Genomic DNA, 24,999 nt, shown 5'->3' with positions numbered 1-24,999 from the left:
TTTTTTCCCTGTCAAACTGTGCTATCCTCGACATTTTTTATAGATTCAACTCACAAAATGTGAACAAATTGGGTCATATTGTGACAGGCTGCTTGTAACAAACCGCCTACAAACAATTTAAAATTTGCTCTTTCTAACTAGATATAATACTGGTTCAACCTTTTCTATGCTGAAAAAATAAGTGAAAAAGCAGCCTCTGTCCAAACAAACCCTTTCTGAAATTCTGGAGAACTATTGCATTTTTAAAGACCGCTTTAAAAAAAAAAATACTACAAAGTCTGGCAAAACACAAAGAAAGAAGGAGTGGCTTGTTTTACAATAACGTGCATTTGATTGCAGAAGCTATGTTATTATTAACCCATTTGGTAGTTTTGTTTAAATAGTCTTTACTTCCCATAATACAGTTTGTATTTTCAGGAAGTAAAGATGCATCTTTCATTTCTTGGAAAAAAAAACTAATATTGTTACATAACATAACAAATGCCCAAAATAAAGCATCAACAAGAAAGATCTGTTCAAAGTAGGCCAGTCTACCAACTACGGGAATTCTTCACAGTCACAGTTTACACAAATTTGAATAAACCATTAGCTGCACTTCTTTACTTACTGAGTGGAAACCTCACAGAACAGTAAATACATCGAAAGCTAACACTGAATGGAAGAGGTGATGTCAAACCCTCCACTTCCTGAGTTTGTACTATACACCAAACCACTTACTACACAAACACACACACAATACGCACATGTGGTGCCGGCTAGCTGGTCACGTGACCAACCTTGGACGCCGAACGCCAGCTAAAATTAAAGCAATGATGTCATCAGACATTCAGTGTTGCCACGGAAACTAGGTCAGTATTAACCCTTTGCCGATGAGGCCGGGGATTCCAAAGCTCGACGAGTGATTAATAAACATTCCATGTGCCATCACGTACACAGCAGCGTCAGGGTTTCTACTCTGTCTCTGACTCGTTTCCCACCTGTGTGAAGTTCACCTCGTGCATAAAGAGGAAATCCTGTGCATAGGCGTGGAAAAAAAAAAAGAAAAAGAAAAGAAAGAAATCACACGAGCGCAGTCTGTCTGTCTGTAACCCACTGTGGTACACCTCTCAATTCAGCTTTGCTTCCTGAACAGCAGAAAAACAAACTTGCTTTCAAACTCACTTTAAACCATTTTGTTTAATGTTCTTGGGGCTGTACATGCCTAATGATACTCTGTAACTGCTTATTTTAGTTTTCTAAAATGGTGCCCTCGGTCTGTTGGGTGTAGACTGTTTGCCTGTGTGCGACCAGGGAAATGTTTGACAAGGAAACAGATCTTGGTCGAGATAAACACTCCACCCAGGATCCGCACGGCAACCATGACCCTCTGCAAACAGGAGCTCAGGACAACTATAAAGGCAGAGAAACTTGTTAAACACAAAAAAGATTATATTCCCCCTTTAAACCAGATGGTCGTATATACCTTGCAGATAAAGAGCTTGCCCACATATGGATTGGGATTAAAGCAGCTTAGAGGTAAGATAAAGTAGACCATAGAACCATGCTAACCCTATTTATGACATTTGAAACTCACTGACATATATCACTGCAGATGTGGAGGTGAATCTATTTCGCTCATCTAGGATTTCAGGTCGCTCTCGGCGCACGTGACAGAAGTCAGATCAAAGCTGTCTTTTTCCCCTTTTGGGAGAGGACTTCACAAGATTCTTAGAACTCAGACAATTGTTTGATGTTCAGTAAATTCCTTTATGAAACTTCGCACGCCGCCCGTCCACATGCCTTTCCACATAAACAGACGAGTGTGCCCCGGACCGGCGAGCTGAGGCAACAGCAGCACTCAGCAGCGACACGCCACAGGTTACTACGCCCGACAATCAACTACGTATACGCATGCGTGACCCACTAACTTTTACTCCCTTTACCTCATTTGACTCCAGAACCTAGGAGAAGCAGGACGGCCTCCCCAGCTCATGAGCCAACGTGCAGAGTTCCTCCTCCTCCTCCTCCTCCTCCCCTCCTCCTTTCCAGGGCCTCTTGTATCTACACATGCCTTGCTCTGGCACCAATCAGCGGGCAGCGTGGGACGCTTTAAACTGAGGATGCCGCCACTTCATCAGTAAGGGCGCTTTAACTTGGCGCGCCTCAGACATAAACTCGGAGCAACTGTATTAAACAGAGTCAGTTCCCAGGCGGCAAAGACCGGGTGTGAAGACGAGACCAGGGATCTGGCACAACTATATTCCACTTAGAGATGATACGAGGGATAACGCGGCATCCACCGGGGAGAGAAGCGTATGACATACCAGCGACAGAGCGAGGACAGTCACAGCTGTGTAACAGTTACACTGGTTAAAGCAATTCTTACACACATGCGTAATCAAGTTTTTTGTTGTTGTTGTTTTTTAAAGAACAGGCAAACAGATACAGACCGACTGAGAAGAGGAAGTGATCACTGGGCTGACTAACCATGACATTAACACCTCATCCAACAGCAGCAAACGGGCAGAGATTATGCATAGACGCAGACGACAGACATGGGCACAAACACTATTTCAAACCCACCCATCAAGTGTCATCTCTTACCTCAGCTGCCAGTTCTGGGCTTCCCAAGCAGCCTTGACCGTTGTCGTCCAAATATTCCACCTTTACAGTCATTCAACAGAACAGGGATTGGGGGGGCAGAGAGAGAGAGAGAGAGAGAGAGAGAGGGAGGGAGGGGAAGAATAAGAATCAATAGAATAATGCGACAAGGGCCTGTTCAAAAAGACTCATCATTGAGCATTAATGTGCCACCTTTACAGCTTTGCACAACGGCACACGGGCTCTGCCATCCGCAGTCTCTTCATCCCATTCCTGTCAACCTCAGCGACCATCAAAAAGCGCAAATCTGTTTTCTTTGATTTCTGCTCAAACAGTGAGCCGGCACTTCCCTCTGCTGCCGGGACAGCGAATGAGAGACGCAAAATAGATTCGATTTCAGTTATAGAATTATGTAATGTCTGTATCCCGACTTGGTGCAACCTTTCTAATATATATATGTCTGATCATCTGATGTCAGCATACCCCCCCCCCCCCCCCCCCCCTTTAATCTTAGGGGGAAAGAATCCAAAGTGGACGGGTTAAGTGAGAGAGGCATGGAATAGATGGAAATGGTAGATCAAAGCAGGGCTGATCCTTATTATTATTGGAAAACAATAGCAACCCCCCCCCCCCCCCCCCCCTCAAAGAAAAAACCTTCTTGTCTACGCGACCCCAATGTTAAATTGTGTGTTGTGTCTCGAGTTGAGTCCCGCCAACCTCCGATACCCCCCCACCCCACCCCCACCCCCACCCCAAATCCCCACCACCCCCACCACACCACTCCACGCCCCCACCCACCCACCTATCAATCCTAAAATAGTCTGGAGTGATGAATATTTACCCTCCAAGCCTCTGAGCTGCCTCGGTTTGTACTCCTCCGTCCGCTGGCCGAATCCCCATCAGAAGACTCCGGCTCCCTCTCTCTCTCTCTCTCCTTCAGCCCTATCTCTCTCTCTCGCTCTCTTTCTTCTCTCTCTCTTTCTCTCGTTCTCTATCGCTCCACTCCTCTTTCTCGGTCTCTCGGTCTCTCTCTCTCCCGTCTGTGTTGCAGCAGCCCATTCAGGAAGCCATCTTGTGTTTTTATTCTGGCTTTACATGAGCCCTCTCTCACTTATTCTCTTGCTCTACCCCCGTCCTCCCTCCCTCCCTCTCTCTCTCGCTCCTGCTCGTATGCCAATAGGTCTACCGCACACACACGCGTTCATATGCATACACACATACACACACATACAAGAGGGATTTTTTTTCTAAACGATCGCTATCGCTCTTTCCTTCCTGCTGATATTTCTCTCTCTCTCTTCTCTTTCTGTGAATGTCCCCTCGACCACCCCCTCCCCCCTCTCTATTTCTATACAAACATATACACTCGTGATAAATGCACACACACACATATACACAGCTCGCCGGAGAGACGTCACACTAGAGATAGCACACAAAGGCAGCACGTCCACCAATCAGAGGCCCGGCTGGGCTGCTGCTAGGGTGAAACCGAAGGAGAGCATGTGAGGGTGGTGAGAGAGGGAGAGAGGGGAGAGATCGGAGTGAGAGAAAAAATAAGAGCAGGTCAAAAAAAAAGAAAGGGTCTCCATTTTCATGTGTGTGTTTGTGTGTGTGCAGCACCATATAAGAATGGCCGACATAAAGAAACAAAGTGAAGGTGGGCGGGAGGTGTGTGTGTGTGTGTGTGTGTGTGTGATGTGGGGGGGATGGGTCCTCTCTATGCCTGTCAATTATCTCCTGAAACTGGCCTTCCCTAAACAATGCCTCTGGTATGTGGTATTGCCGAGCACCATCTGTGTCAGGGCTGCCTGCAATAAGTGGACTGGACTGCACAGTGCACGCATGCATGCACCCACACACACTCTCACACACACAAAAACACTCGGAGACAGCAGACACCCCCGCTCTGATGGGCAAAATTACACAGCAAAGCCCAGTGTGCTGACTCAAAGCAAGAGAAGTGCTGTTGTTAAAAGCGATGCTGTTGTGCGCTCCTGTAACAGCATCGCAAATCATCACCTGCAACTGTGTTCGCATGCAAACATGAGCTTAAAGGGCTGCCAGGAACTTGCGTTTCCTTTTTACGGTCTCTGTGTAAAAGACACGCCGAGCATATTTCGAAGGCCTGCGCTCATAATGTTTATATTCTGAGTATGAAAGATCATCTCTGGATTGGATCTTTTTAAACTCGACATCAGCACGAGTCCTGAACATCATCTCCGAAAACCAACAGGATCGGAGAGTGCGTGTGTGGGAACTGTTCGGTCTAAATCAGCGATCGGATACCGCAACCAGAATGCACTTTCACCAATCAACTTTATATGAAACGGGAAGTTAAGCAACGATTAAAAAGAAGAAGAGGGCAGCGATGTATTTCTGCAAATAGGCAATGATATGAGAAAGTGAGGGGGAAAGAAAAAAGGCAGCTGATGGATTAGAAAACTCTGCAAAGACGCGACAAAGCGAGCGAATGTTCAGGCAGCCTGGTGAAAATGGACAGACAGCGAGAGGTGGGCAGAGATGGAGGGAGAGTCGAGAGAAAAAGGCAGAGAGGGAGCTGAAGGGCGGCGCGGCGCGGCGAGGCGAGGCGAGGCGAGGCAGCCACACGGTGACACAGCATTTTGTAGTGTTTGCGCACTCGTATGGCACGGGAAATCCCCTCTGCTTACGTCAGATGGGGGGCCACGTGTGTGGATGAATGTGTGTGTTTATGTCAGAGCAGAGTGGTGTTGGTCGCAAGCTGGACAGCGCGAGTGGCTGCTTGGCTTTAATTTGCTTCGTTACAGGTAGGCCAGCATAGGAGACGCACTTTAGCCAGCAGTAGGTAGCACAAGGTGTATTAGTAAAGGCAGGAATACGAGTAAGCGTGGTGAGACAGATAGTAGATGATGGAATCTGTTTCTGTGGGTTGGAATAAAGAAAACGCCTATAGAGAACAAAGCAAAAGCATTGATTATAGTAAAAGTAGAAATATTAGCAGAGCTGTAAAGAAGTTCATCCTCTGCTATATGGTGCCAAGCTTTGACTGAATTGGATGGATGTTTCCTTAAACAATGAAGAGGAAGAAGATAATCCACCACATCTCTCCAAACACCAAACCTTCCTCCCCCCTTTAGTCTTTTTTACCATCCTCCAGCAGACACCTGGTAGTCGCTGACAGAGCATAATCACAGCCCCAGACAGTGCCATAATCCCAAACTATACATGCCTTCATTTAACTTTGCTTCATTCACACAGGTCCTGCCTCTCGCTGCCACCTGCAATTAGAGTCTTCCCAGACTTGGACCAACTCACACAAACACACTTATTTCACAGACAGACCACAGAGAGGCTCATTAAAGCTCCTCTGGTTGTGTGTTGTCTAAATTTCACGAGGTTGCAGGTGGAGGGCAGAGCTGGCCTGCAATTAGACAAAGTCTAATTAATAGCATTGATTGGGCTAGCCACCCCAGCTCTGTATGCTCCACATCCTTCTATGAACCCTAATCCTCTACTTCATTCACATGAACAATAACAGTCACCTGTCTCGAGGGGTTTAAAAGGGAAAGAAAGCCTTTAAAGCACATTATCCACATGCAACAGTGAGCTGCAGTTTCGCGGGAGAGAATGAAGGATGCGGTTTGCAGCCAGTCAGGAACTCAGCTGCTGCATCCATACAGAGGATAGAGGGCAGAGATAGAGGGACTGCGGGGGAGGGATACTGACGAATGAATGATGAATGGATGGCCACATCTTTTGCACATCTTCTGAGCCTCCAGAAGAGATCATTTTTGAATGAATCTGTGGAAAACACTGCATATCCTTATAGCTTTGAAGGCTACATGGAATCTTGGCCCTTGCCGTGTTGCTGTCTTGGCGAAAAATGAAGAAATATAAACCATATAACTGTGGCTCTTCTATGTAGCAGTCAACACATTATCCTTACACACAGGGTCACAAGCTAGTGTATCTTTAGTGTCAAGGGGTCACCACCAGTGTTGGTCAAGTTACTTGAAAAAAGTAATCAGTAACTAATTACTGATTACTTCCCCCAAAAAGTAATCCCATTACTTTACTGATTACTTATTTTCAAAAGTAATTAATTACTTAGTTACTTAGTTACTTTTTAAAAACACGATTTACAACCTGAAGAGGTGATAAAGTGATAGATCTTTCAGCCCAATTCTACTTTTTCTACATAATCCATCATACAAAATGTAATCAAATGGAAAAGTCTCTTTTTTTTAACTTGTTTTATCAGTTTGAATCTTTTAACTTTATGCATCAAGCAAAAATTTTATTATATGCAACATTCTCTGACTTGAATAAATTAGTTTAACATTTAAACCTATTTTCAACACATTCCAGCGCATAAAATAAAATAAAATATTTTTTGTGTTTACACTCACTCTTTCAAATAGATGCAAGTAAAACACAGCAGAAAATAAATCACATCAAAGACTAGCGGTCCTGTTGCTCTATTTTCACCTGTAAAGCAGGACTGCAGTAGGCGGAGGTTTACCCTGGTGCAGGTGTGCCGCGGTCAGTTGAAGAATCCGCGAGTTTCTCTGTGAATTTCCCATTATGTCGTTGCGCACTCGGTGCTTGCTTGGAAGTTTAGGGGGGTTTTTTTCGCTGTAAAAAGAAGTTTTCTTCCCACGCACGATGGACGCTAATGTTTTTGTCACTTTTTATGGAATCAAACTCAAAGTAAGGTCAGTACTTCCACGCTTTAAACGCTGCACGCTCATACTCTCTCCCACAATCGATATGTGATCCATTGTTGATCTGCACACAGCTGTTGTCACTAACGGCGCACTCGCTTACGTCACTGTCGTGAGTAGGGATGGGTATCGTTTAGGTTTTATCCGATACCGGTGCCAAATCTGTACTTTTGAAACGGTGCCGGTGCTCAAACCGGTGCTTAAAGAATGGAGAACACAAACTTTGTCCAAAAACCTCTCATGTTCAGCTGTTTCCCTCTTTTTCTTTGGTCATTTTAGCCTTTTTGGCCAGGGTGAAGGGAGTATCTGCCATCAAACAAGAAGACAGCCGCATGTAGCTATGATGATGTTTGCTAGTTCACCTTATATGCATTAATGTAATAACGTGGTTAGCCTTCTCAACGTAAATTACACACGAACAACATTAAGCTACTCACGCAGAGAAGAACGGCTGCTGCTGCATCATCATCCGTCATCATTTCTGCTACGCTGGCAGGGCTAGGGGCCAGGACTCTATTCTTCGGGTTTTTGGGGGATGTTGCTCCAGGTCCGATAACTGGCACCACACCCGCAATAGATGCGCTCGGTGTGAGGTCTCGCAGCAAGCTATCAAATACGGCGCATTTCTCGGCTTTTAAAGAAACGCTATGCGTCGCCAGGTGTTTCATCGGATTTGAGGAGTTACCTCCTTTGACAGTATCACAGTATCAGCTTAAAGCACTTGTTGCAGGCTGCTGAGTTTGCATCTTTTGCTGTGAAGTACAGCCAGGCTTTTGACCGCTTTGCCTTGGGCATTTTTAATCTGTAGCTCTGCTCTAAAAGAACGTACGTACCTGGGCCCGCCTACTATCCTCGGAAACGTAAAATGATTGGTTAGAAGTGTATCACAGCTCAGGAAAAAAAAGCACCGAAATAAAGCACCGAAATGTGCGCTGCTTTTCGGTCTGGTTACTACCGTTTATGTCAGAACCGGTACCCATCCCTAGTCGTGAGACATTCTCGCAAAAAAATCACGGTTTTAGTAACGCAGTAACGCAGCGTTACTACGGGAAAGTAACGGTAATCTAATTACCGTTTTTGCAATAGTAATCCCTTACTTTACTCGTTACTTGAAAAAAGTAATCAGATTACAGTAACGCGTTACTGCCCATCTCTGGTCTTCTCCAGCCTGATCTCTGGTCACCACCTAGTGTAACCCTTGTACTGGTCCCAATCCTGGATTATGGGAGGATTATGCCAGGAATGGCATCTGGTAGAAAATCTGTGCCAACATGCAGAAATAAAGGAGTAGCTAAAAGTACTGAAAAATGTAAACATAAACTGGTAGTACCTCCTAATTCATGCTACATATACACTTTGTTTACTCGCTGACATTTGACACTTTCAATAATGCATACCCCCACGATCAATAAGATCTGGTTCCAGTTTTACACACATGCATTTTTTAACGAGTCTAGTCCTTCTAGCAGCTCTGTTAGGCTGAGCTTTGAGTTGCAATGCTAATGCCGACACGCTGATCTTTAGAGGGAAAGTCACAGTTTTACAATGCAGTGACTAGGAAAGAAATATGCAAATGATTACACCACAACATCAAGATTTTTGTGGCTTTTAATGATTTCTAAACTGTTCATTTTCCAGGGTGGAAAATGTCCAGCATACATTTTTAATGATTTAAAGAAAGACAAGAATTTATTGATTTTATTTATTTACTCTATCTTGAATTTTGTGGGTGCACAAAAGTATTTTTTGAACTACACTACTGGCTAAAGACATGGATCAGTGAACCTGTCACTTTGCCAAGGTCTGAAAGAAGACCCAAACTGTCACTCTGACAGGAAACTAGTAAGGATGTTTATCAACAACCCAGGAAACATTAATCAAGGCACAAGCCTGCCATTAACTCAAGACTGTTCATAGTGAAGCGAGTTTTACATTCATCATGGACTGAGAGGAAGCTGACCAAGAAAGAAGGCAATGCTCCAAAATCTACATCTTCAAGGCTTAACTAAAATTTGCAGGTGTCCACATTGCCCATGTGGACACCTGCAAATTTGCCAAACGCCAAACGCCTTCTGGAGAAAGGTTTTAGGGTCAGATGAGGCAAAGATCATAATGACAACACTAATGTTTAGAGGAGTAAAAGTAAAGCTTTCAAAACTAAGAACACCGTACCAACATCAGGTATGGTGGTGGTAGCATCATGCTCAGCCGCTATTTTGCTGCCAGTGGTACTGCACAAAGTGGTTGGAATAATAAAGAAGGAGGACTATCTCCAAATACTTTGCCTCAAATGCACAGCTGGATGGTTGAAAGTTGAACATACTTGAACGTCATGGGACAATCATCCCAAACACACATTAAAACATGCTAAAATTAAGCTTGTGGAACCCCTTCCTAAAGCCCCAACCTCAACACAACTGAAAAATTTGTGTTTTGTTCTAAAAAGTTAAGTCTGTGCAAGGAAACCAAACAATTTAAAGGAACCCTAGCAGTTCTTCAAGGAAAAGAGGTCAAATATACAGCCAGAATTATGCCAGAAACATTAAATTTATATATTTACCCATATGGAAAAGATATATATAAATCTTATAAAGTTTTTATCTGTCTTGTATGAAACTTGTATGAAAAGCATACAAGAGTGAAAACAGATATAAGATCCCTTGAAAAATTTTATAATGAAACTTGTATGTTTTCTATACTTACTAAAAAAATATATGAAAGTAATGAGAAAGTGGCCACTTTCATGAGTAAATCATATATGTTTTTACTATTTCTTTTCCATATGGGTAAGCTTGTATGTCCTGTGTGGATTAGAAAAAATCCCAAATAAATCCAAACTTGTGTGCCCAATTTTTATTATTTAAGGTCAGTAAAGATGTGTGCTGTATAATGATTCCACCCTGGAGAAAGAACAGTTGAAAGAAATCATTAAAAAAAAATACCAAGACATTAGTTACCATGATGAGTGCATGCAAAGTGTATGTATGCAAAATCATGACCACAACTGTATGTGCAACTGTAGTGGAGCAGCATGGAGGTGGTGCTCCAGTAAGCAGAAAAACTGTCTGAAGTCTGAGCTTTTAGCTGCCAGGGATTACGTTTACACAGACTGATCTCACTACTTGAACTTGTATTAACAGGTTTCAAATAGTGATGTTTAATTCAACATTGAAACAGTACTTATATGACCTAATAAGTGCGCACTAAAAACTTAACAATCCATCCACTGGCTGCTGAAATCCATCAGTCTGGACCAAAATGGACTGACCAAAGCACAGATCAATATATGCATGTTTTCAGTCACTAGTGTGGCTCAGAAAATACAGGCAGAGTAAATTAGTGAACAATAAGTGTGAGAGAATTTAGAGAAATGGCACATATAGACTTCTATTGCCCTAAAAGACAAATAGATAAACTTCTCAACCAAAGTTATTTCTCTGTCAGTTTAACATACATGGTAAAGTTCATTGTTAGCAAGGATGTGGATGGTATGAGACACTTTTGTAGTATGACTTTTCCACAGTGCACAGTAACAGGAGGTCAGCTAAATTAAATTGTGCACCCTATGTAATATTTTCTAGTAGAATGCATAAGGATCTCAGCTAAGCTTTAGCTCAGCTGTTCTGCTGGAATTGTGGGATGATCATGACTTTGTTGTCTGCCTGTAGTAAGATCGTATCTGACCATGATGCTATGCTCAGATATAAAGTTTAAAAAGTTTCCCGTCATATCTTTGTCTCAAAGGCATGCACTTTTTTCTCCAAACAGTGGCATCATAAAACACTGAGTCATTTGTCTGTTTTCATGCTCAGCTGCTGTGTTGCATGGTTTTTGTTCATGGGTTGTTGCTGCTACTTCAGAAGCCATTTAACAGACAAGACAGGACAGGCCGGAAGAGTGCTGATAGTAACCATTATTTTGTGTTTGTGGCTAAGCAAACATCATACCTTTTCCTCTAGATTTTGATTGTCAGTTTAAACTCCTAGACAAACTGTCTGTGGTGTGTTATTTACATTACTTTTATATTGACACATATAAGAGACTGATAGAATAGTATGAGCCAAAACAACAGCAAAAATCCCATCACAGAGAGTTTTGTATGCGCAAATGGAAGCATGTCAAGCAGATTACAGTCTATAGGAACCTGGTTATTATCAGTGGGGTGCTATCATTCCAAAACTGTTGCTTGTGCAATATATGATAATTTTTAATTCTATTATTTTAGTGTGCAAATTCTTCTCTCTCATAATGATCTTAAAGCATATGAAAACAAATCCAATTGTCTTTCTAGGCATATTTGTTGGGAAAAATTCCAAAAATTCAAGGTGCTTGTTTTGACGCAGTGTGTTTTCCTTCCTTGGTCATGCTTTTGCAGCCTGCTTCTCCCCCTCCAATACTGCTGACCATTTACTGCATCTTCCCGTCCTCCTCTTACTTGACTTTACGGCCCATCCCCCTGGGTTAAGATGCTGGTGCATGTAAAAACACACATAGTCCCACGCGCGCACTTCCATTAACACACACAAGTGAGCACTTTTAAAACCCTGCACTCTGTCTCTCTCTTTCTTTACACACACATGCACCCCCACGCACACACAAATAGAAAAAACGACCCAAGGTTAACCCCCACCCTCATTTGAAAACCTCAAGAGGTCAAAGGACAAAGCACAGGCAACTGCCGGAATCTTGGGTAACCGTCACAGTTAGTCCACTCGGTCTGCTCAACTGTCTTGTTGACTTTTTCACTGCCTTATCTTACTGAGAATATTCATGTAAACTGCAACACTTGCAAAACCTTGATGGTTTCAACATTACCCATCAGTATCACACACAACATATATACACTCCCACTGTGGAACTACATTTAAAGTAGATAAAGATCTATCTACTTTTCTGACTACTCAAAACAGAGTGAACAATTTAGTTCCAATAGAATAGTTTCCAGTGGGGCTGTTGTCCAGGAGTTGTTCTTTTTACTTCTAAAATTAACAATATATATATAATTTGTCCAAATTTTTGCAAATAAATGCTTTGGAATTTTTTCTACCAAGCAGTTTGTTTTGTTTGTTACAATACAGAGCATTGCATCACTTTATAAAATGTAGTACATCGAGATATCTGGGCCATTTGAGGTTGATTTGCACATTGTGACTCACATTGTGAGGAATTTTTCCTCTAAAGTAACTAATTTAACATGAACTCTCCATATATGACGCATGCAACTGTCCGTCCCTTTATAGTCCAGCAAAAGTTCCTTCTATCCATCTGAACGAACATCACTAAGAAGACATTTGTGATCATGTAATGATCTGTAATAAATGCTCGCTCTTTCGTGCTTCTCTGGCTAAAAAGCAGAACAAGTTTGCAATCTAATGATGTTGGTGTATTTTAGGCAGACAATCAGCAAACACTCTCAGGCAAACAAAAGAAAAACAGTTTTTGTGCTTTACTTGATGTCCTATGAACGAACGTTCCCATGAAATGCACTGAAATGGATGGATGTTAATCGATATGATAATATTTGTATGATAATTTGCCCATAATTTTACTGTTGTGGTCAGGTTTTTTCAGCCTGCCTTTAGGAAGAAGAAAAAAACATTTTACACAAAGCACGTTGATACTTCTGGTATTCTAAATCTACAGTATAAGCAGTATTACGATAACTCAAGTTAAGAGACAAGATGTTTTCACTCCCAACTTGTCATATACTGATGCTTGATTAGGAATCCTTTTTCCTTACTATTTACTCCTGTAAAATCTTTTATTTACATGCTGGGTAAGGCTTCAGAATGCAGTTTTGAAAGATGATGGTGAATAACAACGGTCATTCATCTAATTGCATCATCAAATGACTTCCAACCAGAAGGCAGGAAGTCAAATTCTGCCCTGACTTGGCTCTTTCTGTCAGTTAGGTTAAGTTAGGTTAAGAAAAAAACTCTTGGTTTGGGTTTAAACATTCCTTCCCATCAACACATTTACCATCCTTCCATTTCTTTAGTTACCTACAACAGTAATGACACTGGCTTTCAGCTACCTTTTCAGACAGTCCTTGCACACTAAGCTAATCCTATAGGTCCTGACCAAGCATCAGAATTTGATGGGTTGGAAGTGCTAACGGTTTGTATGAGATTGCAAGCGTTTCAGTACCTCAACCACTTCCCACTCGTCCCGCCTCTTCTTCAGCTGTTCACATTTGCGCAGCTTGCAAATCTGTTTGCCCGTCTTACGGTTCAAACAGTTTGCGCAGGTACCGCAATTCTCTTTGCGGAGACAAGGAGTGCAGGCTCCACATTTCTTTCTTCTTTTCTTCTGGAGGTCAAGCGTGGCTTCCAGCGAGGCGTCCAATGGAGACAGAGAGAAGAGCCCTGCTTCCTGGTGCTCAGCTTCGATATATTTGCTCAATGGGGATGTTGTTTCTATGCATTTCCTTTGCAACTGAAGAGACTGAGCCTCCCCCATGTCCGCGGGGAACTCGTAAACATTCTCAGGTGCCAGACTCGTTCCTCCCTTCGGCCTGGGCATAATGAATGTCCTGCTTTATTTGTTCAGTTCTATTATTTAAAAAGACTGAAAACAGTCGACATACATGCAGTTAAGTTTAAAAAGTAGAGTTTAAAAGCAACATCTGCTAAAATCTCAATATGGCATAATCATCTGGCTGCTCTTAAAAACAGATTGGGAGATGGATAACTTGTCTTGGATTAGTCTTTGAAGATAACTTAACTTGGATGTTAAACCAGCTGCTGCTACACAAGTTAGATTGATGCTCATTTTGTCTACAGGTAAGATGGCATTATCAATGTAATGCTTGTGCTGCTGGTCACAGGAATGGCCCTGGAGAATCTGTGTGGTAACTTCCAGTCTGGAGTCCATCTATCCCAGCTTCCCTGTGGTATGGCCGGCAGCCCGCTCATGGCTTTGTGTACGGAAGCCAGGCTCTGTCTAAGTGTGCAGAGACAACAAAGGCAAAGAGGGAGAGGACAAAACATTTAAAATCAACATCAAAACACAAAAAGAAGTTATTTGTCATTGCGAGGTTTAAAGCGTGGGGCCCAAAAGTCTCAATGTGTTATTGCCTACTCTTACACATTTATTTATATACAACTGGCGGCTTCACATTAAATGCCCAACATTAGAGTTCAGCCTGACTGCTGTCTGGATATCGTCTGGTTTCTGAACACAGCTGTCGGTGCTGTGCATCCAGTTGGCTCATAGCCATACAAGCCTACGTGAGCAGTTTGAGAAGATACTGTGTTATAATGGCAGGCCCCACATGGACAGGGGGGCTTATGTCTCCCTGAATGAAAGGAGGGGGGTGATAAGTTGAAGCCAGGGACAGTCTTCTTTGTCTTGTAGTCGCATGCTCCAGTCAACCATCAGTAAAGTGAATTGTGCTGAGAAAACCCACGGTTTCTTTGCTACTGCCTGGTTTCACAGCCTGCTCACAAGGTGCTTTTAGCACATATCAAAGGCAACCTAAACCACTTTACCTCCAATGAACATGCTGTTTATTGTAACTTTTAGATGATCTCTAATATATACAAGTGCCTTCAAGGGTGGGGAAATTTAAAAAGAGGTCACAATGATTTTCTGGGGAGATATAAAGTGACAACCTCTGAGACTGAGAAGTAAAGTGGAGATGCTAAAAAACTGCAGTTCATCTAATGGCCACTTGAGACCATTAGATGAACTGCCTCAAAAGCAAGTCATTCCCCATAGACTCTATGCTAAAAAGCATCCTTCGGAGCTTTAAAAAGGAGCTTTTATACAACCTGATACAACAAACATTTGTTTGCCTCTTATGGACAGTTCCCCCTTTAATAAATAATCTATAGTAACGCTGTTATTTTATAACTGGACAATCGTCCATCTGGATACTTGGATTAGGGGCATGACCTCCTCTAATTGGAGGTTCACTGAACTGTGGCATTCCAGGATCCTGTGCTGTTTGTGCCTTTTGGAACATTTTAATCCACTTATTTGAGAAATAATATTACTGGCTGTGTAGCAGTCCTACAAACGGTTCACAAAGGTGGTGTTTCCCTTGTGGTAAGTGAAATTCTGTTATTTTATTAGTCTGTTACTAAGCACCTATAAGTAAACATGTGAGTCTGTCCATTGCACCAGTACAGTTAATGAGCAGAGCTTGCTAACCGAACTAGCTAGCATTAGCTGATGACTAAATACTGCCCCTCATCCAAGTATGGCCAAAAACTAACATCAATTTGCAAAATGTGGAGTTTATGGAAGACAAACAAACTACTTACAACCTGTAAATCTAGGTCTATGAGGCATTTATAGTACCCTTATATTTGAAGTTTTGCTAGTTGGCAGCTTTGTTTCCTAGCTAACCTTAACTAGATAGCACCCTTAAGCTACCAAACAGATTTATTCCAGTAAAAATTTTAGCAATTACTCATATAACATTTGGTGTAAAGACAAACCTATAGATGTCCTCTGCAGTAAGGCAGCGTAGAGTTAACATTAAAGTAAGCTGGAATGACAGCTAATGTCATTACAGTGGCACTACTTTTTAAGGACACAATAGCAGTCGCTCACGTAGCTGTCAGTTAGCTGATAAGCAACAGCTGGAAGTTGATAAGCGGTGACAATGTTGCAGAAGAGTTTTATTGAAGTGCCATTATCTGTGTAAACATGCAACAGTGTAAATAAACTCTGACTCATAGCTAGGATATTAAACTACAAACACTGCGCTGCACAGCCGCAGCACGCGCTCCGGCAACTACTCAAGAAGCACGTGGTTAATCAGCAGTTGTGTCGTCTCTTTAATGTGCTGCGGCCAGTGTCAAGTCTGCATGAGCACCCCTCCCCACCCAGACTGCTGTTATTACTGTTACTGTCCACGTGCTTACCGACAGGGACCACTGCAGGGCGCCCGGCCGCCCAACACCGATCAAAGCAATCAGATAAACACTTAACAGCCATCCTTAGATTTACATTACGATAATGCCCATTATCTGGCCTTCAATACACAAAGAGCAGATTGGGCTGTAAGCGAGGGCACGCGGTTAATTGCCCCGGGTGCCAAAAACGGCACGTTAGCCGAGCTTCAATACACATTTTTGATTTATATTCATGTTTAAAACTTACCTGCTGTGGGGAATTAATGCGAAGCTGCACATTTATTTTTAATTTTTTTTTTTTTTTTTTTTTTTTTGGAAAGCGTTATATTGGTATATAACATATAACGTGTGCTGCTCAGAATTTTTCGTTTCTCGGTTGTTAAAACAAACAAACAAAATCGCTGCTGTGAGGGGAAAAAACATCCACATTATTATAATGGCGAGCGATAACTTACCACTAAATGCCGCGATATTCCTCTGTCGCGACAGCCTTTAAAGTGTTTGAAAATGGACATAAAGTTAAGCGAACGAAAAAAATAAAAATGTGAATATTCGAAATGATAAAAAAAGAAAAGGAAAAAAAGGTTTAGAAAGAAGTTTAGAAATGTGCTAAAAAAAGCGATGCACGAAGGAGAAGAGTGAGGACAAAGTTGGACCCAAATGACATAACTGACTTTAAACGGCTCAGTCTGGTCGATGGGGGGGGGGGGGGGGGGGAGGGGAGGGAGGGAGGAAAAGGTAGTAGATTGTCTTTTGGAGGGGTTAAAGTAAATTATGGACTGGAGTCCAGCCAGATGGAGCAAAGACACAGGGCTGATGTCACACATCTGGAAGTGGAAGTTACCATAAGATAATCCAATGAGTCTTACCTTTAAAAATGATGTTTTATATAAGATCTTGAGAAGCAGTTAGTGTGTTTCAAACCAGATGTTTTGACATCATGAAAAAACCCAACAACACTTTAATCCCATTTAGAAAAAAAACAGGACTTATTATTACTTATCAGTAATTTCTGATCAACAAAACATTGCCATCTTATCTAACAAATTGGCACTCCTATCTTTGCTTAAATGGAAATGTGTTTTTAAATATTTACATATTTTAGAAACCTACATCCACAACTCACCTACAGCTGAGCACGTCTGATAGTTACGCTGGGTGTATTGTGCAACATTTAATGTTGGTTAACTTCAAAACTGGACGCATTTTCTGTATATGCAGTCAAGAGAATCTTTCATTTATTTTTTTAATTTCACTTTGTCATAAAAAAACTGCACTCCAAGACTGCAATCCTTCACCAAAAAACTTGATATTCTCTACAAACAATGGATTTTATTTAATCCATTGTTTGTAGGGATCCAGAAGGATGTGTGAATCTGTATTAGCTTGTGACATTAAGCCAGTGTCTTCTAATTTCTCTTAATTTACTTTGAAGATATGATGCCAAATGTTATTTTCTTGTTCTATACAAGTGAAGCCACTGAATACAGAAACTGGCATCTGTTTTTGGCTGCCAATCATCCTGGGCTAAGCCCCTCCTCTGTGAACAATTTCATATAGGGTTGCTCATAATAGCTCCAGTAATCGCACACGTACAAGCAAAGAGACAACCTTAAACCAATTACTTCATTGATGGATGTAATCATAACTTCAAAGGACAGTTTGACTCTTGTAACACAATATCATATGTGGAAAACACCACATTATACACATTGAGTAATCAGTGTTATTGCTCGGTTATAACACATCAAATTCTTTATTTTTTTTTCACTGTTTTTACACTCCATTGGAGGCTGTGTAAGAAACACAAACATTTTGCTGTAATCACAAAGCATTTCTTCTGAGGTACCGCGCTGTTATATCTTAACACACTTTTGTTTTCGTTCTACTCTTAGCTGATAACACCAAACTGTATCTGTAGCAACCATGACTCTCCAAGCCAGCTTTATGAGACCACAATGTGATGGTGGGCTGATTCCAGCCGAGACCCTGAGGCACAGATGCATCACTTTATTACACTCTTATTGATTCATCCAGCTCACCAGTTTCCATGGCGACAATCATAATCTTATGTTTATACAATGTATGCAAAGACAAACTTAAAACAAAAATGCACATCATACTATAAAGGCTGAGATAACCTTTAAGGAGCATTTGGACCATAGGGTTAAGCACCAAACTGTCAGGATCAACCTTATTTTCCAAGAAATTTAATGACAACATTCTGTAATTAATCACAATTACAGCTGAATAAAAAGAGGTGAAGATGCGTGGCTTTCTGGTAATAAATAGCTAAAAAAAAAAAAAAAAAAAAAAAAAAAGTCACTGTATCATTCTTATTTGCAAACAAACAAACAAACAAAAAACTTCAAAGATTGAGGACCGTTTCAGAGACACGTCTAATACATCAGCATGCTGACTCCAGTGTTGCAGACAATATCATCAAACTGCAGCAAAGAAGAAACAAAGAACAGAATAAACAGAAAAAAGAAGGCCCAGGATGCTGGGAAAAAAAAGAAAACCTGGACAGCAGGATAAGAAGTATAGTGTGGATTTTCACTGGCAGTAACAACTCTTTGGAGCTCAAACAGTTATTGTAGGTCCGTGCCATTTCATTTGAATTTAACTGCTTAAATGTGCTACAGCACTGTCAAACAATACTTTTTACCTTGCAGTGTCATCTGAACCTAGAATCGTAGATTCCTGGCATAATGTACAGGTCACTACTTCATAATTAATTCTAATTTCTTTGTGTAGAAGCTCTCTTTTAATATACTCTAGGGTCCATTTATCCAGTAATCCAGCCTTATCTAAATACATGGATTTGGTTTGTTAACACCGTCAGTGAAAATCCTGTAAACGGTGTATTATATGGACAAATCTTTATTGGGTTAGTGTGGTTTGTCTGAGTTCAGCAAGGACAGTGTTGGAAATTTTTTCGGACACTTGCTTCAAACTTGCCGGATTTAGGCAAAGTTCTACAACAGAGGTTTCATGTCTATGTGTAATAGTCCACTCAGAACTGCTACAAGGAGCCTCCAGTTTGTATTGGTAAGCCTTCATGGGTAAATGCATAAGCACAAGGAATGTACCAACTCCTCTTTCCCATCACATCACCCCTTAGTCTCATGGTGGCTCAGTCCGGTTGTCACAGAGAAGCAGTCTTTAAGTCCGGACCTGGAACTTACCAGCCTTGGTCATGTACTTGATGCCTTTGAAAGGTTTATACTTCTCACCATACATGTCCAGCCGATTCACTTTCAGTCCTGATGAAGGAGAGAAAAACATCAAGAATTTATTAGACTTATGTGTTACTGGAACAGAACAAATACCAGGGTTAACTATCTGGCTTGATGGTGGAGGGCTCTTCTAGAGATGTTTCAACTAAAACCTCTACAGAGATTTCAACAAGAGATTCCTAAAGCTCCAAAGGCTTTGTTTGCTCTGAGTTTAGTATTACCGTTACATTCTGTGTCACACTGTAAAACATATTTTCATAAATGTGTCAACCCTTGGTGAAACTTGAAAAACTAAGATGGTTGTTTTATACTTCACTGAAAATAAAATCTATTTCCTGGTGTCATGCAAGGTTTATTTATGGGTGTAGCGCCATCTAGTGGTCACCATCTCACTGTTCCCCTACAATGGGACTGTCAGGTGGTTGTCAGCTGACCAGACTGAGCCTAACTGTGTGGGGGTTGAATTAACTTTTCTGTGGTTTAAAAGGCAAAGTGGAGCTCATTTTCACTATTACAGTGAAATTGTCAATCTCATTCAATGTTCAGCTTGGTCACTAAGTGCAAGAAGAGAGAGGATCACAAATAAGAAATGAAGGAATTCTTGAAAGGCAACAGTCACATGTACATGAACATGAGGTTCAGATGGTGTGTGTGTACCTGAGATGGCCATCTGTTGGATCTTGAACTGAATATTGATGGTGGGGTTCTCATCAGGTTTGGATGCTCCAGCCTGCAGGCTCATGGTGCCCTTCAGACTGGGAAGCTTCTGTGGGTTGATCTTGCCAACATCCCATGTCAACAACTGGTTTAAAAAGAAAAAAAATGCACCAAGATGACAGAATTAAATATTTTGTCTCTTAAACATATTCAGATAATTCGGGTTTATATATTTATTCATTCTATTATTTACACTTCCCTTCATCTGTGTTTTTGTGATATAAAGATTGCTGCACAGTTACCTTTGTGACTGGGTCAAAGGTGTATGTTCCCTGGGAGGGGTTCAGGTTGGCATTGAGGACGCCCCGAGGAAGCTGGCTGCTGACTAGGACCGACTCCACGGCCTTGCCCATTGTCTGTTTGGGGCCCAGGGTCAAATCAAAACGCCCCTGGGAACTTCCCTCCCGGAAGGTGATGTTGTGTTTCACGTACACTGGGATGGCTACCAAACTGAAGGTGATAAAACAACATCAGCTATTAGACAGTGGAATCCTACTTTATGGATTAGCATTTCTGTTTATATCCTGATTAGATACATGTAATGAGTCAACTATGTGATTAAATGTTGCTACTAGCCAGTTAAACTAATTATTCATATTTTAGGACACTGACTATAGTTAATAGTTTTGTCCATCTATCACTGGCTGGGGCTGCAACACTCCTCTCTGGTGAACAGGAAAGTAAGACAGATTCCACAAACTAAAGCAGGATTCTGAACTAGAAAATGAACGGTTGTATGTTGCCTGTGTCACAGCAAAGTACTAACTTCTGAGAGCTGACGTGGTAGGAGAGCAACCGGAAGTTTCCATCGGGTGGGATGAAGGAGAGGATCCGCTCGGCTTCCCAGCGCTTGAACCGAACACATGGGTGGAAACTGACATCATCCAGCAGCCGTGGATTCTGCGAAAGAAATGCAGTGGGTCAGGAAGATTAGTGGTGAAGTTTCAAAAACATTAAAATACTTTTAATATCTTTCCATTTCTTTTTGGTATTTACCCAGTGTACCCTGTAAGAACACACAGCACTTATTCCAGCAACACTTTACACAGTTGTGATGTTACTGCATGAAACGTGGGATTTTCGTCAGCAAGTTTCACTGTAAATTTTTGTGGACGTTCAGATTAGACACACTTCAAAGGAATTTGCACTGAATATTTCAAACTGTTGGACACCATAACTGTTGGATGCAACAATTAAACCTTGTAAATAAAGTAGGCAGGAGAGTAATCTGAAACAAAAACTCAGTTTAGTCTGACTTACACTGATCTTTCCTCTAGTCAAAACTGGCTGTTATAGCAGAGCTACGCTATAAACAGACAGGTTGACTGTTGTTTTAAAGTCCAATAGAGGTCCAGTCATAATATCGATCAGATTGTTGCAATGAAATAATCAAATGTGCACGTCGTTGTTTTTATTAAATCCATAATGGAATGATCCTCCACATAGCAAAGCCTATTTCTTTCAACATATTTCTACCATATAATCTACCTATGAAATCAGTCTTATCTGCTGCACAGTGAACTACCACATCTGGATGGTTGCCTCTCTGAGAAGCAGACCTCGAGTCAGCAGACGTCAAAGTCTCAGAGAGCGTTTCAGTTGCCCTTATGGGGCATGTTTTTTCTTGACCTCCTTAGTTTCATTTTTTTCCTGTTCTAAAGGATAACAAAAACCACATCATGATCACAAACTCTTGCTAGAGACTTCAACAAGGACCTCCAGGCAAGAGTCAGAAAGAACAAAGAGACAGGAAGAAAGAGGCAATGCAGGGGGAGAGAGAGAGAGAGAGAAGCTGATCACTTGAGCTGAAGTTTGATTACTGAAGTGTGTTTCTGTCTTGCATTGGAGAACTGCACGATTAAATTTTTGACTTTGTACTAAAAAAGGTTTTGCCCAAAATAGAGTATAACTAAAGAAATAAATATGCCATCAGAGAATGAGAAAAAAAATAAGTGCATGGTAACGATGTCAGCTTTTAGCACAAGCAATTTGCTCTTGTTAACATCACTGTAACATACATTTACTTGTCCAGACTAGTCGAGGAAACGTCACATGGCGTGGTGCAGGAAATAGCTATGACGGGCTCATGTAGGCAAATCGTCAGGCAGTGATTTTTGGAGAGCTTGATTTGCTTTGGCTTTGTGTTCTTTTGGCAGAGCACACATTTTCAGTGTTGGACAGCTGTGTTTTTACTCCCAATTGTGGGAAGCCAAAATTGTAATCAAGATTAAAATGTGATTACTTGTGCTGCCCTACTTGCATATTACAGGAAGCTTTTATCAGGAAGTTTTATCATCAAAACTGTGAAGCAAAGTGCAGATACTCTGGAAAATCAGCTCCCTGCATGCTGCGGTATAAGAGAAAATAAATACATTCTCTGGCAGCTGAGCTCCTCTCAGTACTCTGGTCCAAAATGTGCACAGTGTGGGTGTGACATATTTCGAAGTAAATGTTACTGTATGTTTGACTTTTACTGTGAATATTAATTGTAATGTACAGCACACTGATTTAAATGTTTCCAAGCTGCACCTTGGAGAACCCCCTGCTTGCTACACAGTTATGACCATTTGTAATCATCTGTTATTTGTCTGGAGAGCTCACAGGCTTAAAATATAACAATATAGAGTTTGTGAAAAAAAAGAAACTCACCATGAATGAGAGGGTGAGATCAGGCATGCCCGTCAATTTAACGCAGGCATCGATGACTCCCTGTATTTCTGCTGTGATGGTGGAGCCTATGGGGGTGGAGTTGATTAGAAACAACAATAGAAAGCAAAAAAACATGTTAGAAGAGAAGGCAAGTACAAATAATTGTGTTGTAAAGCTGACATTTTATGTATTGTATTGGCCATTTTCTTTATTTTTTGACTGATTGACTAGAAACTCCTTTCAGGTTCTTCCTGATTCACAAGGGGTCACCACAGCAGGTAGCTCTGCGTGTGTGATTTGGCAGAGATTTTACACCCATCCTGATGCAGCCCCAAAAGGAATGAACCAGAGATCTTTCACTTGTTAAGCAAATGTGCAAACTACTACACTATGGAGCTACTGCCTTTCCGATTAAATGCGGATTAATAATTACTATGTCTCCCATGCATTATAATGCAAGCAAACAGTGACATGTTTCACAACAAACAGTTGAAAAGAAATACCAGATTTATCGATGATCGCATCGATCTCCTCCACCACGTCGAAATAAGCTTCATTGTTTGTGTACTTGACCCCAGTGCGCCGCCAGGGGACTACAGACAGCTGGCCTGTAGGGAGCTGTTCACCCACATTGGTGCTGCCTGGAAGCAGAAATTAACAACAGTATAGGATCATGCACACAGAGTCAAACAGCTGCTGTAATATCCATGGCTCACACTGTCAATTGAATTCATTCAATGCTATTTAGATGAACTGTAATTGTTACTGAAAGAAGTTTCAGCTGTGTATGAACAAAGCATTAATGTTGCCTGAAATCAGGAAGTAAAAGCAGCACAAATAAAAGACTGAAAGACCTGTGATGGTGTTGACCATGGTGCGGAGGATGGTAGGAGGCTTAATGAGCTCTTTAAGAATGTTGGACTCTGTGGCCAGAGGAAACCCGTTATCCAGCATCTCCTCCAGTAGTTCATAGACCACTACCACATTGTCCTTGATGGCCGCCTCTGTACACACTCCAAAATAGTCCTGAGAACAAAGCACACAAGCAGGATATGCACTTTTAGTTAACTACAAATAATGATAAAAGTAGACAGAAACAGACATGAGAGGGGAGGAACAACCTGAAAGGTGTCTACGACTCTGTGCAGGAACTCGATGACAAAGAGCGGCGGGACCTCACTCTGGATGACCGCCACAAAGTAGATGTGATGCCTGAGCACACTGATAAGGTAGTGATGAGGCGTGGGGATAACTGGTGGGACATTCTCTGGCTCAGTAGCTCGCTCCTGGGCCTCAAAGAAGTAGTCGCACACGGAGCGGCTGACCACACTTTTCCAGTGCTTCTCCAGGAAAATATCCCCTGAAGCGTTAATTAGGAACAAGCTGTGGATCATTGTGGCTAAAGGCTGTTGGGAGGGAAAAACAAGGGACCACCAGAGGTTTTTAAATGAGAAAATGCTAAGACCAAAACACCATGCCTTCTGTTAACATAAAGAACAGAATAAGAAGGTTGTTTAAGTGTCGCATTAAACCATCAAGTGTGACAGTGAGGTAGCAGGCGCAATGGAGAATTTTACCCGAAGACAGACCCTATTCTCACATGACACTGGGAGTACCATGCTCTGCTCTCCGGATAATACTGTCTATACACTGTGCTTAGTTTATATATGAGAACGGCTCAAGTAACAGAGTAGGTCTACTGAGCTGAGACTGAAGTTCAGGGTTTCAGAAATTAAGAAACTAACTTACGATGGCTGAGAAATGTGACTCCAGAATATAAATTATACATGCGGCAAAGCTATCAAGTTTTAACCGGATATAACTTTACAACTAAAATAATTGCAACTGCTAAACTATCAAGTTTAAGAAAAACAGGCGTGTAACTAGCTAGCTAGCTAGCTGTTTCTATTAGATTGTAGATGAAGGCCTCCATCTCTCTGTACGAGATGCTACCTCCGTCCCTCCTCCTGCTTCAGTCTTATGACAGAAAGCTCCGTCACTGGGTCCAGGGGGTTAAAATACGTTAAAATAACGATGCTTTTGTTTGACGAATAAAATTGTAAGTTGCCGCTGGAACCATTTCTAAAATTGCAAGTGACTCACCGAAGACAATTTTCTGACGTTTTCGTCTCGCCTTTCACCTTTTTTTCCTCTCAATGAAAGATTAAGCCGACGTTGCTTCCCGTTAGGTGGAGCAGCAGATCCTGAGTGAGGAAGGATGGCAGAGCAGAGCGAACCAATCAGAAG

At 41.6% G+C, this 24,999-nt stretch overlaps 2 protein-coding genes and 1 long non-coding RNA gene across 4 annotated transcripts in view; 1 reads left to right on the top strand and 2 right to left on the bottom strand.

Moving 5' to 3' along the window:
* Nucleotides 1-16,811, bottom strand: part of tet3 (tet methylcytosine dioxygenase 3) — a 49,570-nt gene extending 32,759 nt beyond the window's left edge. Inside the window, exons 1-3 of one of the 2 annotated variants that reach the window (XM_085293456.1) lie at nt 16,603-16,811; nt 13,431-14,225; nt 2,584-2,643 (exon numbers count right to left, since the gene is read on the bottom strand). In XM_085293456.1, coding sequence (XP_085149582.1) covers nt 2,584-2,643; nt 13,431-13,805 — 435 coding nt within the window. In that variant the 5' untranslated portion in view covers nt 13,806-14,225; nt 16,603-16,811. Of the gene's footprint in view, nt 1-2,583; nt 2,644-3,421; nt 3,881-13,430; nt 14,226-16,602 lie in introns of those variants that run through there. The other variant, XM_085293454.1, reaches the window with a different exon arrangement.
* On the top strand, nt 14,779-21,622 carry LOC146561979 (uncharacterized). Its single transcript, XR_014894593.1, has 3 exons — nt 14,779-15,332; nt 20,330-20,559; nt 20,858-21,622. It is a non-coding gene; the product is annotated as an uncharacterized LOC146561979 (long non-coding RNA).
* ap3m2 (adaptor related protein complex 3 subunit mu 2) lies at nt 17,874-24,999 on the bottom strand. The gene is made up of 9 exons (XM_085293457.1): nt 24,856-24,999; nt 23,874-24,158; nt 23,607-23,778; nt 23,256-23,393; nt 22,753-22,838; nt 20,870-21,003; nt 20,346-20,553; nt 20,044-20,188; nt 17,874-19,413 (listed from the first exon to the last, which is right to left on the bottom strand). Exons 2-9 carry the CDS (start codon nt 24,144-24,146, stop codon nt 19,313-19,315), a joined length of 1,257 nt encoding a protein of 418 aa, XP_085149583.1. The 5' UTR covers nt 24,147-24,158; nt 24,856-24,999; the 3' UTR covers nt 17,874-19,312.

The sequence above is a fragment of the Mchenga conophoros genome, linkage group LG12 (assembly GCF_057382185.1).
Source record: "Mchenga conophoros isolate Kocher_MC1m ecotype Shallow Benthic linkage group LG12, M_conophoros_male_GT1.1, whole genome shotgun sequence".
In the NCBI taxonomy this organism is placed as follows: Eukaryota; Metazoa; Chordata; class Actinopteri; order Cichliformes; family Cichlidae; genus Mchenga; species Mchenga conophoros.
The sequence above is the reverse complement of the archived record's forward strand: the minus strand, read 5'-3'. Positions and strand labels throughout refer to the sequence as shown.

Coding starts and splice junctions, on each gene's coding strand:
- ap3m2 (XM_085293457.1), bottom strand. CDS start 24,146: ATGATCCACAGCTTGTTCCTAATTAACGCTTCAGGGGATATTTTCCTG. Junction 23,779..23,873: donor GAGTCGTAGACACCTTTCAG/GTTGTTCCTCCC, acceptor CTTTGTTCTCAG/GACTATTTTGGAGTGTGTAC. Junction 19,414..20,043: donor CCAACAGATGGCCATCTCAG/GTACACACACAC, acceptor CTCCTTCATCAG/GACTGAAAGTGAATCGGCTG.